The sequence below is a fragment of the Nannospalax galili genome, unplaced genomic scaffold (genome assembly GCF_000622305.1).
Source record: "Nannospalax galili isolate Female #2095 unplaced genomic scaffold, S.galili_v1.0 scaffold155, whole genome shotgun sequence".
Classification (NCBI taxonomy): domain Eukaryota; kingdom Metazoa; phylum Chordata; class Mammalia; order Rodentia; family Spalacidae; genus Nannospalax; species Nannospalax galili.
This window is the reverse complement of record NW_008339923.1, coordinates 5,491,661-5,507,994: the sequence shown is the minus strand read 5'-3', so window position 1 is coordinate 5,507,994 and position 16,334 is coordinate 5,491,661. Positions and strand designations below refer to the sequence as shown.

General features: G+C 43.9%; 1 protein-coding gene across 3 annotated transcripts in view; it reads left to right on the top strand.

The window, feature by feature from the left end:
- The window catches only part of Lama1 (laminin subunit alpha 1), a 150,818-nt gene that overhangs the window by 85,911 nt on the left and 48,573 nt on the right, over positions 1 to 16,334 (top strand). For all 3 annotated transcript variants that reach the window (XR_003849788.1, XM_029564302.1, XM_008834653.2), the window contains exons 17-28: positions 3,208 to 3,335; positions 5,152 to 5,238; positions 6,012 to 6,223; positions 7,735 to 7,841; positions 8,128 to 8,308; positions 8,917 to 9,053; positions 10,065 to 10,301; positions 11,245 to 11,388; positions 12,141 to 12,320; positions 13,189 to 13,374; positions 14,463 to 14,590; positions 15,814 to 15,934. Coding sequence is in view for 2 of the 3 variants with exons in the window: in XM_029564302.1 (XP_029420162.1) it covers positions 3,208 to 3,335; positions 5,152 to 5,238; positions 6,012 to 6,223; positions 7,735 to 7,841; positions 8,128 to 8,308; positions 8,917 to 9,053; positions 10,065 to 10,301; positions 11,245 to 11,388; positions 12,141 to 12,320; positions 13,189 to 13,374; positions 14,463 to 14,590; positions 15,814 to 15,934 (1,848 nt within the window). In the remaining variant the exon portion in view is untranslated. The remainder of the gene's footprint in view (positions 1 to 3,207; positions 3,336 to 5,151; positions 5,239 to 6,011; positions 6,224 to 7,734; positions 7,842 to 8,127; positions 8,309 to 8,916; positions 9,054 to 10,064; positions 10,302 to 11,244; positions 11,389 to 12,140; positions 12,321 to 13,188; positions 13,375 to 14,462; positions 14,591 to 15,813; positions 15,935 to 16,334) is intronic.

Below are 16,334 nucleotides of genomic sequence, written 5' to 3'. Positions count from 1 at the left end.
CCAACAGGGACATGGCCCCCTCATGAGAAATATTGACACATGAAGAATTGCTTGACAGTTTACCCAAAGAGAGAGAAAATCCAATCCATTCCTTCTATCAAAGTCAATATTGCACAGACATGTTACAGATGAGCATAATCCAGTATTTTTAAAATGAAGTTAAATTTATTTTGCACAGTGATTTTAGCTCAAATATGTAGCCATTTAGGCTCATTGCATTTCTTAATGAATTTGGATTCATACTAAACTAAAAAAGGTCATGTGGGGGATGGGAAATGTAGCAAGGCCTGAGACTTGCTTCCCCAATGGTTGTCTGAGGGCCAGCAACAAGGGTATTGCTTGGGAGCTCATTAGAAATGCAGGCTCAGGCCCGTCTCCAGACCCAGAATCCAAATCTATGCATCATCAGGTGGTTTGTGTCCACATTTGAGTTAAGAAGCTCTGTCCTAGGATAACTTACCTAAATAAAACTGGTGAAACCCTGCTATAAAGTAGATGCAGTACTCTGTGTTTATAGCACCAAGCTAAAGTAGGGAAAGTTATCAACATCGGGCATTACAGCAAGTATGTAGTTCAGAGATGAAAATCCTGTTTGACTTGGTGGATGGAAGTGACAGGAACATATAAAATGTGTGACTCAGAGGGACACCACCAAGAAAAGAAGCTGTACCTGTGCAAACTTGGAGGCAGGGTGAGGAGAGGCGCTAGGAAGCTCAGATGGCAGTCAGTGCAGGGTGGGCACCTATGAAAAACCAAGGAAAGGGGAACTCAGGGAAGCCGTATGGAATACACACAGCATCTCCTTGAAGCCTGTGCCTGTGAAGGCAATTGGCACTGCTCTGTCCCTGACCCTCCCACTTTATCCTTGCTGTTCATCTCTTACTCACAAGAGGAGAATTCTATACCATGAAACTCTCTATTTCATGCACAAAGTTATTAAAATATTATATAAGACAGATTCACAAGCTATGTGTGTAAGGCATACATGAAATATAGATGAAGTTTGTGTTTATGTTTGGGTCCGCTCTCCAGGATGCCTCATTATGTACATGGACATGCTTCAGAACCTAAAAACGATCCGAACTCTCCAGGTCAGGGTATTTCTGATAAATCATAGTCCACATGCACCATACTTTACAGCCTGAACAGCTTTTTTAGCTTTCTCCACTCGGGTCTGCTGGTTGGCAAATTGTCTTTTGTTTATCTGGAAAAGACTTAATTTTGCCTCCAGTTTTGGAATGTTCTCAGATTTTCTTCAGCACTTTAGACTTGTCCCGTTGGCTCGGGCTTACCTTGTTTCTAATGAGAAGGGGCACGCGGTCCGGTGTTCTGCCATTCCTTTTTCTGTCTACTCCCGAACATTTATTTGGGCCCTGGTTTTGAACTATTTGACTATGTACCTTTAGTGTAAATTTTTGTTTCTTTGTTTTGCTTATCTGACTTAGAGTTTGCTGGATTTCCAGACTTTGTGGGTTTATAGTTTTATCACCTAGTTTTTAAAACCTTGTATTTTGAAATAATTTTATTTTACCCCAAATGTATAAGAATAGAAGTCATGATGCCTACATTATTTACCCACATCCCCTGTCATTATCTCCCTCATCATCTGTCTCTCTGTGCGTCTATGTATCTGTTTAACCAGGTCTTGGATTAAATTGGGGAGCACACTGCATCCACTATGGCCCCTCATCCTTACATACTCCAGTGTGTTTGTTCCTATGCAGCTCTGGTGCACTCCTCACCTCAGATAAGTTTAACCTTAACACTTTCCTTTTTCTAACCTGCCATCCATTCACCCACTGGCCCACTGTACAGTTTTTCCTGACCATCTGTGGAGGTCAGGGACTGCATTATATTGTCACATCTCTTTAGGGTTCTTTAATCTGGAACATTTCTACAGCCTTATACAAGTTATATTTTTAAAAAATTCAATCTTGAGGATAGAGTGATATCTTGGCAGTTAAGGATATGTACTGCTCTTTTAGAGGACCTTAGTTTGGTTCCTAGCATCCACAGTCAGGCAGTTCACAACTGCAGTAACTCCAGCTCCAAGGGACCTGACAGCCTCTTCTGGCCTTCACAGGCACTGCCCCCCCCCACATGTGCCTATACCCCCCCATATACACAAAATTAAAAACAGTCTTTATAAAACATCAATCTGGAAACAGACTTTTCTACTATAACTTGGAGTTCATGTGTGTTTTAGTATTTAGCCTTTTGTAAAATTTCTTTCGTTTTTAACTTTTAAAAAACATTTATTGAGAATTTTATACATGCTTATAAGGTGTTTTGATCAAATCCGTGCCCACTCCCTCCCATCCAACACCTCCTATATCTCCCCATCACTTTTTTCTGACAACTTCATGTACTCTTTCTTCTTTATTTATGGGGCTTTTGCTACTCTAACATTTTCCCCTCTGAAGAGCTAACCCTAAAATCTTTTAAGGATTAGATAAGAGCTCCCAAATTTCCTTCCTTCCTTCCTTCCCTCCCTCCCTCCCTCCCTCCTTCCTTCCTTTCTTTCTTTGTTTTGCTTTTGCTACTCTAACATTCCCCCCTCTGAAGAAATAACCCTAAAATCTTTTAGGGATTAGATAAGAGCTCCCAAATACTTTTGACATTTTTGTACTTTGGAGCAGAGTATGTTGGTAAGAGGCCCAAAGACATTTTGACTTTTAGCCAAGAAACTACTTTTCCTTGGGGTCTTTTTGCCCTAACTGCCTAGCCAATTCCTACCTCCTTCTCACACCATCCTCTGAAGAGGTTACCCAAATTGCCAATAAGGAATCGGGACTTCCATGCTGAACAGGGACGCAGGGTGAGGCAGTTGGGGTACTCCTTCAGTGGGTCTATCTAAAAGACTCCAAAATCGCATAACTCTTATCTTTAGGGAGAAAAGAAAGTCCTTTGACTGGTGAATAGGAGATATGAAGGAGAAGTAAAGGCAGGAGTAGTTAGCATTACAAGTTCTAGACAGGGAACCGGAAAAAAGTCAGAACAGGGCAAATTTCAAAGGTTCATATCAGAGTCCATTGAGATTTCTTGACGAGAGCTGGAGGAATAGCTCCGCCGTTAAAAGGCTCAGGCTAGCCTTTTGTTTTTAACTTGAACTCCAGCTTGTTTGTAAATGAATCTGAAAATCCTTAAAGGAAGGAAAAGGAAAATCCTTTAAGGAAGTTGATTCATCTGTTCATGCATATGCCCTAGGCGTGTGCACACAACACCATGGGGGACCACTGTGAGCAGTGCCTGCCTGGCTTCTACGGGACACCTTCACATGGGACTCCAGAGGACTGCCATCCCTGCGCCTGCCCACTATCCATTGACTCCAACAAGTAAGCCTCAGCCTTCACCAGCAGCTCCTGTCTGGTGTGGCCAGATTCCCATTGAGGTGTGTTCTGATGTCTCCAAAGCAAGATTGTGTCATGAGTGTGAATATTGCCCAGTTACAGTTGATTAAGATTAGAGATGAGGGTAGAATTATTTTCTTATTAAAAGTCTGGTGTATTGAAGTACACAAGGAAAGGTGTTTGGTACCAAGGATGCACACATACTTTCCTCTTCTTGGACTGATGTCTGCCATCTTTCTTTCACAAGAATACATTTGGTTGTCAGGACAGTGCATCAATGAATAAAACATTGTCCTTGGGGTTAATGACTTTTGATCAAATTATGAAAATACGAGGCTACATGAATTCAGTCATCAAGTATGTATTGCATGCCTGCTGTGTAAGGGATGTCAGAGTGATGACTTGAATAGGAAGCTGTTCATCCCCGGCTACTAGCCTGGGAGCATAGTGTGCTCCAGACTTCAGTGGAGACCAGTTCACCAGGCAGTGGGGGAGGAGAGAACAGCTGAGCCTGCCTGGGGTGGGTCCAGGGATGAATGTGGAGAAGCACTGCTCTCAGCTATGAAGGAGAAAGGGGTTTGACGATCAGGGGACCCATGTGTACCAAGGCATGGCCTGATAAACATACACACACACACACACACACACACATACCCTGCTTGAGGAATTGCAAGTAGTCCTGTAGCACAAAGCAGGAGATAGGAGGAAGTCTTCTCAGCAGGGCCTTGTATACCATGCTGGGTCATATGACTCCTGCAGGCCCATAGTTTGAAATCATCCCCTCCCCTCTCATATTCTCTCTCTCTCTCTCTCTCTCTCTCTCTCTCTCTCTCTTCTCTCCTCTCATTTAACCACTGGAACTCTTCCTCTACCTACTGCCAATGGATTCCCTCCACAGGGATTATTCTTTGAAACTCTAGACTATAAAAACATGCTGTGTTCAACAGTTCTGTTACCATTCTGAAGTTCTGGAAGCTGGGTAACTCAGGAAGAAAGCACGTTTGTATAGCTCATCATTCTGGAGGTTCAGGGGCATGATGCCAGTCTCTACTGAGGTGATGATACCACCACAATGATAGACCATGTATGAGAGGAAGAGATCACATCCCAACGCAGGAAGCCAGAAAGAAGTTCAAGGACTGGGCTCACTCTTCTATAACAACTCAGTCTCTTGAGAATTAATTTGATTCCATCATAAGTGCCTCAGTCCCTTCCAAAGGCAGTGCCTCCCATGATCTACCTAGTAGCTCACAATGTTGTCACAGTATGAACCAAACTTTCTGCACTTGAAACTTTGAGGCGCACATTCAAACCATACCTGGGTGACAGTAGAGACTGTGCAGGATTACTCACAATGAAATGTGTGGTACTGTCAGCCTTCCCTATTCAGACTGTTCTAGTACTTCAGCAAGCACTAGGGGAAAGCAAACTTGGGAGTTTGGAAGATCAAACTGGAGACCTCTAGGAGAAAGAAGAGGCTGAAATACCCCACATCATCCAAGCAGGCTTCTTGGAGGAAGCAAGGTTGAGCTCGGTAATGAGGATGAACCAGTTAACACAGGCAAAGATGGGGAAACTCAAGCACATTGTGGGCTGAGGGACAGAGGAGCAGGGGCAGTGGACCATGGGCAAAGGGGACTTGGAAGGTGTGTGCTGTGGCAGAGCCTTGAATTCTGGGCTGAAGACTGATAACCTGTTGAGAGTTGGTTAGGGCAGGAGTAGAAGAAAATAACCATTTAAAAGGTTTAGAAATTGGCAATATCCACTGGAAAATCACATTTATTTCAAAATTTTTTAACAGTTTCAGCCCTACCTGCCACCTCACTGACAGAGAGGAAGTGATCTGTGACCGGTGTGCTCTGGGCTACTCGGGAGCCTGGTGTGAGAGGTATTCACTCTGTGTCCCCCGGTTTCACCAAACAGCATTAGTGCCATTTTTTAAAATTCAGTGTAAATGCTATGTTTTAGTTTTAAACATTTACAGTTGTTTCAGTGTTAATTGACGCATGGTAATAGCCTAGGCCCTGTAGGAATGATGTGATAATTCAATGTATGTATACAATGTATAGTGATGAAACTCTTCATATATGTAAAATGTGGTCTTGAAGTTTTGGAGCATTATTATTTCATGAGCTCATAAAGAAAGCCAGCATATCCACTGAGAGCAGTGTTCTATCCCCCGGAGCTCATCAGAGTTCACATCAAGGACAGTAGGGAAGAGGAGTCAGTAGTTACCGTTCTCACATGTCTGAGCATTCAGTTGTTCAGACAACAGTCACTGTGGTAAGTGGCTTGATTTAATAGTCATCTTCTGGCACCTGAAAGCCAGTATTGTCCTTTCCCACACGTAAGTCTTGGTGCCTGGCTCTGGCTCAGCCTGTCAAGAGCAGGGTGACATTGTGAGTGGTCAGGGGTAGGCCAGAATTGGCTCAGGACATGGTGCCTATCCACTGGATTTATGACTTATTTTGGATCTGCTCCCATCTCACAATAGGTGAGGAAGACCTGTGAATGCTTGAATGGGGATGCAGTTCTTTTCCATAGTAAATCTTACAGAAAAGACCCAGTGTGATTTAGTAGCCACCCGGAGAGTCCCTGGCTAGTGGGCTAATGTCTTGAGTAATTGCATTTATTTGATCCTGCTTTCCATGTTGGATATAGATGTGCAGATGGTTACTATGGAAACCCAACAGTGCCAGGGGGATCCTGTCTACCATGTAACTGCAGTGGCAATGTTGATCCATTCGAGGCTGGCCACTGTGACTCTGTCACCGGGGAGTGCCTGAAATGCTTGAGGAACACAGATGGTGCCCACTGTGAAAGGTGTGCAGATGGGTTCTATGGGGACGCCGTGACTGCCAAAAATTGCCGTGGTGAGTGCGTGATCTGTGAGGTCAAGGTTATTATATGTGACCATATGAATCTCCATCTCCTTACATGTGTCAAAAGGACTCAGCCTGGAAGAGCCTTTATCTTGAATGTAGCTTGTGAACTAATGATGGGTCTCCTGTTGATCAGACAGATACACCCCTGACACCCAGGTCCTCCCTTGTACTCTACAGTGACTTGATTATTTGTGAAGGTCAGAGATCCAGGAAGCTCCTACCGTTCCATTGCAGGACTGAGGTTTTCTTACCAAGTTCTGGCTTTGCTGCTGGTGGCTGAAATGAGGGGAAAGCAGTACTTAAAGCCACTACATACTGAGAGGGATGCTGTGAGGTTGCCAGAGGCAGGTGGGACTTCAACGGTAAAATGAAAAAGGGTGAGGCTCCGACCCCGAAACTGCTACAGCATGGTGGTGGAAAGTCCTAGTGGTCTGCACTTGAACTACCTGACCTCACCCCATCCCCTGCCCAGGCCCCTCCCACCCCACAGTGATTTGCTAAGTCCTGTTTGGAGCCTTGAAATGAAGGACCATGTAGAACTACTTGCTAAGTTGTTTTCATAGGCCTCAGAGGGCCTAGCTCTGGGGATGATGCTGCAGCCCTCAAATTTTTCTGAATTTTTATTTTGGCACAGACTTAAAGATGGAGTGAGTGAATCAAAATGGCAGTTTTGTATTTCAATAATTTTTTGTAAATGTTAGTCTTACTGTGACATTACAACATAAAGACATAAGGGGGCACCAAAGATCCAGAAAAAAATATTCTAGAACCATAGGTTAAGAGATTAAAAATGTTTTATAGCCCTGGGCCCCTCAACCTGATTCAGCAATATGAACACCTTGATTGAAACGACAGGGATTGAGAAGTCAGCGGATCAAATTCAGTAGAAAGATCCATTAAGACGAATACTGAAATCTGCTCACTGAATTTAACACGTGAGGTGTTTAGAAACTTTGACCCCTGAGCAGACAAGAGGCAAGGAGGGGCCACAAAGCAAGAGCTGAGGGAGATAGACTTAGTAAGTAAGGGGAAGTGTGTGTGTGTGGTGTGTGTGTACACCTGTCTGTGTCTTACCTGATGGGGCACAGATAAGAATGGGTGTGTGCTGAACCATCAGGTGTCACATATACAGTCAAGCTATGGGATAAGGGAGAAAGTTCATTTTCACGACTAAGGCCACAGGGCTTCATTTCCATGGATTTCATGCAAAGCTGTGGTGAAATGAAAGGCCAGAGAGAAGCCAGATTCTTGTTCAAGGTGAGCTTAGACAAGAGGCTGATTCCAGGCCTTCTCTCAGGTAACAAAGCCTCCAGCCCCAGGGTCACCATTCCTGGTGCTGTGGTTGCTTGGCAAACTGGCTGGACTTTCAGTTATTTATGAAGCAGACTAGTTCCATGATCTGGTGCACTGAACTTTTAATTTTTTTCCCTTTGGGAATTAAAAGGATTTTACCATAACCATAGTCGAAACTAATCATTAATACGTCTTGCATGTCCTAGCCTGTGACTGCCATGAAAACGGCTCCCATTCTGGTGTGTGCCATCTGGAGACTGGACTCTGTGACTGCAAACTTTATGTGACAGGACAGCAGTGTGACCAGTGCCTGGTAAGATGCTTACTGGTCACTGCCTGCCATTCAAGTACTTGCTGGTGATGTGTAATTGACACCTCAGGCTGGGGTCGTAGGAACTTGAATTTATGACAGTGGGGAAGAGCTTACTCCATAGGCATGGCTGGTCCGTGCTGTGCTTCCCTGTTTAGAGAACACAGTGTGCTAAGGAACAGAGGTGTGAACACCTGATGATTCTGTGGAACATCTTATGTGTGACTTGGAAAACACTCCATTGTGTGTATTGGCTATTAACCCACTTCTTTTCCTTCTTGTGATATAGCCTGGCTACTACGGGTTGGACACAGGGCTTGGCTGTGTGCCCTGTAACTGTAGTGCAGCGGGCTCCATGTCAGACAACTGCACAGATGAAGGCCAGTGTCACTGTGTACCAGGTGTAGCTGGGAAAAGGTGCGACAGGTGTTTACGCGGCTTCTATGCATATCAGGATGGTGGTTGTACACGTAAGTTCTCGAGTTCCTTAGCCGTTTCTTGTCAGACGTCCCTCTCACCTTCATTGACAGCAGATTAACTTCTGTGAAGTTCCTTTGCTTTTCTTCATAGTGGGGCTTCATACCTGTTTTCTGTTTGTAATTCAGGTTATAAGCGTGCACTTTGGTTCTGGCTCTGCCACACTCTAGCTGTCTGAGCTTAGGTTAATTACTAACCTCGCTTAGCCTTAGTTTCCTTATCTGTAAAACAAGGCCTTAATAGTGGCCTGCATCTAGGGGCTACTGTAAGGGTTGGGGGCCATATCCTTAACACAACAGTGGGCAGATAATAAGATCTCAGTGACGTAAGATCTCAGCGAAGTGAGATCTCAGTGATGTGAGTGCCATCTGTTCTTCCAGCCATTGGGGGGTCTCTTTGTTCCACTTCTCATCCTCCGATTGCCTCTCCTCACCGGGGGGCAGCCACCTCCAGGACCTAGGAGGAGGTCTCAGGAGTCATGAGGTCTCTTTTAATGATTCCAGTTCGTCATAAAAGAGAGATAACTTGTACTATCAACCATCACCCCTCTAATCACATCAGCCATCTAAATATGTACTGATGCTTGGTTTTTTTGTTTTAGCCTGTGACTGTGCTCATACGCAGAATAATTGTGACCCAGGATCTGGAGAGTGCCTCTGCCCTCCTCATACTCGGGGCCTGAAATGTGAGGACTGTGAGGAGGAGTACTGGGGCCGGGACCCAGAGCAAGGGTGCCAGGTGGGTGCTGCGCTGCCACTGCAATTGACCTCAGAGTTCCTCCCCTGGACCAAATTTCCCTTTATCCAGGCTCTTGGTTTTAAGCAATCAAATTGTGTCACTGCATTTGTTTAAAAGCAGTACATCTTGGAGGACTGGAGAGATGGCTCAGCGGTTAAGAGCCCTGACTGCTCTTGCAGAAGACCTGGGTTTGGTTCCCAGCACCCACGTGGCAACTAACAACCTTCTATAACTGCATTTCCGGAGAACCTGATGCCATCTTCTGGCCTTCACAGGCAGTGAATGCACATGGTGTGCTTGCATACAGGCAAAACACTTATACACATAAAATAAGAATTAATTAATTAAATCATTATAACTTGGAGCAGTAGTGGGGCATTCCGCTGGTCCCAGCTACCCCAGAGGCTGAGGCAAAGAGGATTGTTTGAGCCCAGTTCTAGACTAGCCTAGGGATGTAGCTGTGATCCATCACTAAATAATTAAATAGTGGACTTAGAACAATTACAGGAAGAAATGCATGAGATTGGCATCTTTCAAATGCTTTACAGTGGGTTTTCTTCAAGAACTTAGTTGTAAAATTCACTAGAAAATCAGAATAGATATTTAATGCCCTTTAAATACGTTCTGGCCTGTGTGTTCCAGCAGAGTTGCAAATCAGTTCATTGGGGGATTCAGTCAAACCTGTGAGGGCTCTGGTTTTCTGTAATTTTCTTAGGTTAGGCCCCACTGAGCTTGTGTTTTAAAGTGGTGGGGACATTACCTGGTGTCTAAAATAAGTTCTCTGAGCTGGTTGGCTCTCTTAGATTTAACTGAATTCAGTTTTGACATAATGTGCATAAGTATGTCACTAAGTTGCGTGCATGTCCTGCCATGCAGCCCTCCTGGCCCCGTGAGGGAACAGTGAGAGTTTGGCTTGTTTGTGTTATTGTCCCATACTTAGTAGAGTCTGAGTTTGTGTACCTTCTGAGGACATAAGTGCTGCCTTTTATCAGTTTTGTTTCTCTCTTTCAGGCCTGCAACTGCAGCCTTGTGGGCTCCACAGGTCCTCAGTGTGATATACTGTCTGGCCAGTGCGAATGCAAGACTGGGTTCGGTGGGCGGAGCTGCGATCAATGCTCCTTGGGTTACAGAAGGTTTCCTGACTGTGTGCCTTGTGACTGTGACTTGAGGGGGACGCTGGCAGACACCTGTGACCTGGTGCCTGGTCTCTGCAGCTGTGCAGAGGAAAGTGGTGTCTGCTCCTGCAAGGTATTTGTGGTCGACCCTCCTCACTCCTCGTTTCCCATGCCTGGACTTAATGTCTATTTAAGTTAGCAGCAAGCTTTTAAATACATCCTCAAACTCCTATGTCTGACTTTAAAGTCTCTATATGCTTTGGTAAAATGATGGAAGATTCTTAAAATAGAAGTTTTGCCATTTATTACATGTCAGGTGATTGAACTGCTTTGAAAAATCACTGCTTTCTTATGTGTGTTCCGGTGGATGGAGTAGCCCGTCTATCTTGAAGAAACAGCTAAAACATTTAGCAAGGCTTGGGGAAAATGAGATTTTTATAACTATGAAGTAATTTTGCTCTTGGTCATGTAATTATTATATGTGCTAGACAAAGTAAAGGGAATTGTGGGCAATATTTTCTTACAAAGTAAGAGTTGAGTGTCAGTTGTAATCATATAGCTACCCAGTGGTTTTCCCAGCATGCTTTGTTACCAGGTCATTGGCACCTTTTCTAATCCTTTTTGCAACAATGGTGAGGTGTCAGCCTGAGGGTGATTTGTCTTGTCGATGATGTAGGATTAGTGATGACCAAGGAAGAAGTCATGTTCGTACCAGGGCCTGGAAACTTCCCTAGCTCTGCGTTTGCCATCCTATATCTCCTGATGACAGTCATTCAGAACAGTGGGGCCTGACATTGCCATCACCTGGTCTGGTGTTCCACCTGACAGGAGAGTCATATTAGGAAGTCTATTTTTTCCAACTGCAAAGACAACTTTGACAGTCAGTCATGTCTGGGAATCTCTGAGTGTTTGAGAAAACTAATGCTCACAGAGCTTAGAGACATGGTATCAGGAAACTGAGCTTAGTGAGGCTTGTGAGTTTATGTGTTTTATTTCCTCTCCATGTGTACAGAAATTACATCTTTTTTTTTCTGGGCATTAATTTCTGTCATCCCCCCGCCCCCCGCCTTGATCAGGAGAATGTCGTGGGCCTCCAATGCAGTGAGTGTCAAGTGGGCACTTTTGCCTTGCATGCCGACAACCCCCTAGGGTGCAGCCCCTGCTTCTGCTCTGGATTGTCACAGCTCTGCTCAGAGTTGGAGGGTTACGTGAGGACTCCAGTAAGTCACATATATACAGTTATGAATGTTCTGTTACCCCTCTTGCCTTTGGGAGTCAGGTGGGCATAGGGAGACAGCAGAGATTTACAGAGTTTCCCTAGTAACATCAGAAATTCTAGGATACTGATTTGGTTGGTACATGGATCCCAGTTCCACTTCTGTGTTCCAGAGAAGTAAATGGAGCCAAGCTGAAGGTTGACCTTCAGCTGCTCCACCAAAGGCTCTTCTTAGAAAGGAGAGATAACTGCAACATCTCAAAGGTATCCTTCCTGTGATTGACAGTTGCCCAGGGCAACAGGGACTTTCAGCTCATCTTTATCCAGATGTGCAACTTAAAGAAAAAGTCTTTGCTATCTTGGCTTTAGTCATGAAGATCAAATGCAGATGCTTAATACCGAATATCGCGCGTGTGTGTGTGTGTGTGTGTGTGTGTGTGTGTGTGTGTGTGTGTGTTGGGGTGAGTGTATGCAGAAACCAGAGGAGGACACTAGGTATTCCTTTGAGATAGGGACTCTCAGTGAACCTAGAATTAGGCTAGCAGCAAGCAAGTCCCAGCAGTACCCCCATCTGTGCCCTCCATGGCTCTAGGGTTACAAGTGCATGTGCAGTCACACCCACCCGATTTTTACACTGTTTCTAGGGATTTGAGCATGGGCCTCATGTTTGCACAGTAAGTGCTGTTACCCACTGAACCATCTCTGTGATGACTTTATTCTTAATCCAAAATTCATCTTGCTCTGTTCTGGACCTAGATAACACTGGCCTCCCATCAGACTCTTCTGCGTGTGGTTTCTCAGAGCAACCTTGAGGGCACAGTCGCAGGAGTGCATTTCCAGGCTCCTGACATCTTGCTGGACGCTGAGGTTGTCCGCCAGCATGTCCACGGGGAGCCATTTTACTGGCGGCTGCCAAAGCAGTTCCAGGGAGACCAGGTGGGTGCACACTGGCCGAGAGCCAGCTTCCCTTTCTAGAAAGTGACAGACACAACTGAAAACAGTGTCCTACTTGTGTGAGACCATCACTAAAGGGAACATGGTAATTAAATTCCTCTTCCAAGGAGGATGGAGATATCCTAAGCTTCTAAAAACCCTTGCAAATGTTTGGATCTTCAAATGTTTTAATTTTTAAAGTCTTATACAATATAATTCATGTTAGTTTTCTTCTTTCTTAAGCAATAATTCAACAAGTCAGTTCTGTAAGTAGTAGTATCAGCTACATAGGAAGCTCAGAGCTAGATTTGCCCTAGGAAGTGCTTCCCAAGCAGGCACCCTACTGTAAAAGAGTTACAAAAGGCCTTGATTGCATTTTTTGTTTACATAAATACTGTATGAATTCACCTGGGTCTTTATTATTTTACATCATCATTCTGGTGTTTTGAGGTTGATCTCACTATATTAGCCCAGGATTTTTAATCCTCCTGCCTCAGTTTCCCAAGTCCTGAGATAACCAACCTGTGGCACCATGCCAGACTCACTTTGATCTTTATAATGAACAAATCCATCTCCAGGGCTCCTTTAGATATAGATGATTTTGATTCAAAGAAGCCTGTGATAACGAGAACCATTACTGCACTGATTAGTTCTGATACCACTTTTGTTGATATCACAGAAGTAAAAGCTTTAACCAGTTTAATAGAATGAGACTGAACAGAATAGAAGGAAGCAAATTCCAGATGACACTTTTCACCCATTGGATGGAGTTTCATGTATGACATCTTTTATGTAATGACAGGCTTTTAATGAAAGGTCTTTATAAACCAAGAATGTGTCAGAGAAATAAAAAGAATTTGTCCTTTGTTAGCTCCTGGCCTATGGTGGCAAACTGCGGTACAGCGTGGCCTTCTACGCTGCCCATGCCACTGGCACCGCCAATTATGAGCCTCAAGTTCTTATCAAAGGAGGTCGGACCAGGAAGCATGTCATTTACATGGATGCACCTGCGCCAGAGAACGGAGTGCGACAGGATCGAGAAGTGGGGATGAAAGAGGTGATGTGTGGCCTTTTCGTATCCATTCCCTAAGGATGTGAACTTTGCTCTCAGGGTAATGAAAACTCAGAGTTGCTGATAAAACACAGAGCAAGACGCTCTGGGATCCAGCTCCAGTGGGTTTCCCAGGTCTCTAAGGACTGTCCACATTCCGTGTCCTCAGGAAAGGCACACAGTAGTCTTCCCTGTAGTTTTGCTTTCCGTAGCTTCAGTTACTCAAGGTCAACTTAGGTCCAAAGATATTAAGTGGAAACAATTTGTAAGTTTTAAATTGTGTACTGTTCTTAGTATTATGATGAAATCTTATAGCTTTCTGCTCTGATCTGTCCAGGACCTGACTCATCATTTTATGTATGGTATCCTCCCTGTATGAGTTACCGGCCTGCTAGTCACTTAGTAGTTACCTAGAGTTCTAGGCTATCAGTTCATCTGTCACAGTGTTACTTTCTTTGTGCTTAAGTTCATCTTTTTTTCTTGACAGTGTCCCCAAAGTGGAAGCATAATAATGCTGGCAGTTTTATTACAGCATGTTGTTATAATTACTCTGTTTTAGTATTAATTAATTTTGCCAATCCCCATTGTACCTAATGTATAAATTAAACTGTATTGTAGGTATCTATAGGAAAACACATTAGGAGTTGGTACTACTACCTAAAGTTTCAGACATTCCCTGGGGATCTTGCAGTGTATTGCCGTGGGTGAGGGGGGTTACTATAGTAGGCTTATCTTGGTTTAGTGGGGATTGCATCTTAGATCGCTGGTACTCTGGCTTCCACTTGCATAGATACAGTGGCACAGACGTCATTGGACTTGTTAGAATGTGGAAAGTGTCCCTTCATTCAGAATGTGTTTGCTTCATGGTCACTGGCTGGCATTGTCTTGGACAGTGTGTATCTGTGGGTGGATAGGCCCACCCCACCCCCAATGCTGGCTACAGCAGGTCTTTGTCAGTTAGACTTATTGATATGCCCAGAACAGATATGCCCTGGTATCTGAAGACATTTATGAAAGAACTGTGTTCTCTTTAAGGCCATATGTCTGTGAGAATTTGTGCTCTAAATTTAATTGGACATCTTTCTCACCCACAGGAGTTTTGGAAATACTTTAACTCTGTTTCTGAAAAACATGTTACACACTTGGACTTTATGTCTGTTCTTAGCAATATTGAGTACATCCTCATCAAGGCATCCTATGGTCAAGAGCTACAGCAAAGCAGGTACATGGAAACTTCTAGAATTTTAAGTTATTTCCTTATTTGATATGGAACTGAAAAGATTTGTTCCCTCACTACCGTTACCTAATCTTTACTAATAGGTGCATCTCTGTTCCTTATCCAAATTTGTTAAATATTAATATGTGTCAGTCAACTTTTTGTTGTTGTGATAAAACACCTGAGAGAAACAAGTTAAAGGGAAAAAAGGTTCATATTGGCTCACAGTTTCAAAGGTTTAAGTCCCTGTCAAGCCACCTCCTTTGCTTTCAGGCCTGTGGTGAGGCAGAAGCATCATGGCAGACAAATGCTGCTTACTTCATGGTAGCCAAGAAATAGAGAGCAAGTGAGTCAGAGACTGGGAGCAAGCTATCTCCATCAACAGCATGCTCTCAGGGACCTCCTTCCTCCAACTAGGTCCTACCTCCTTCAGTACCATCACTAGAGGACTAAGTTATGAACACATGAGCCATTAGAGACATTTCTATCCAAACTATCAGAGTGTAATTATGGAATGGAGTGCGTGAAGTGAAAATTATCCCATCTGGCATGGTAATGTGGCTAAAAATAAATCCAACATTGTAGGATCTGAGCTGAAAATAAAATGCAAAAAGCTCTTTTCTACCCTTGAAAGATGCAATATTTCTTTTTTTAAAAAATATTTTATTTATTATTTTTATTTTATGTGTGTGAGTGTATTGCCTGTGTGTGAGTGTATTGCCTGCATGTAGGTAAGTGCATCCGTATCGTGCAATGCCTGCAGAGGACAGAAGAGGCCATCGGATCCCCTGGAACTGGAGTTATCGACAGTTGTTAGCTGCCGTATGGGTGCTGGGATTCGAACCCGGGTCTTCTGCAAGAACAACCAGTGTTCTTAACCACTGAGCCATTTCTGTTTTGTAACCATGTCGGAGGTATGACCACCTACCCATTTAATCCATAAGGAAACCCATTAAGTCCCAGGAAAACCAGCACTCGGAGAGGCTCTAATGTACCTTCTGTTGTGTATTCTTCAAGTTCCGCCATGCTGGCCATGGACCATCGCTGTGATCACAGACTGCACATGCTAGTGCGCTTTGTTTATAATCATGAGTCAAACCACCCTCAGCTGCGAGGAACTCTCTGGCTTGGACGAAAATGTTATAGCATATGCAGTATTTCCAGATGTTTCTTAACCTGTCAGTGCTTCCTCTTCCCCCTCTTCCCCCTCTTCCACTATGATGGCACAGAATCACCAACATTTCCATGGAGGTTGGCCGGAAGGCTGCAGAGCCGCCCTCTGAGGGAGAGGTGGCATACCTGTTAGAGCACTGCGTCTGTCCTCCTGGCACAGCTGGATTCTCCTGTCAGGTAGGGAGCCTTCAGTGCTCATCTGCCTCCTGGTTTCAAGCTGAGGCGTGCTGTCAGCAGCAATCCCAACTGAAGAATGGCACAGAAGTGTCTGCGATGCCATTTGTATTGCTTTTTTAAATTTAAAATTTTAAAATTTTGTTTAAATGTCCATAAATACAGATTTATCATCTCAACCTGTTTTTAAGTGTTGGTAGCCTCGTTCACACTCACACTGTTCTCTAGAACGTTTTTCTTGCCAAACTGAAACTGCACCAGCTCAACAACTCCAATTCCCCTTCTCCCCAACCCCTCTATCTGCATTCCATTTCTTTTTTTATTTTTTATTGTCTATCTATCCATCTATCTATCTACCTACCATTTATTTATTTATTTATTTATTTATTTATTTATTTATTTT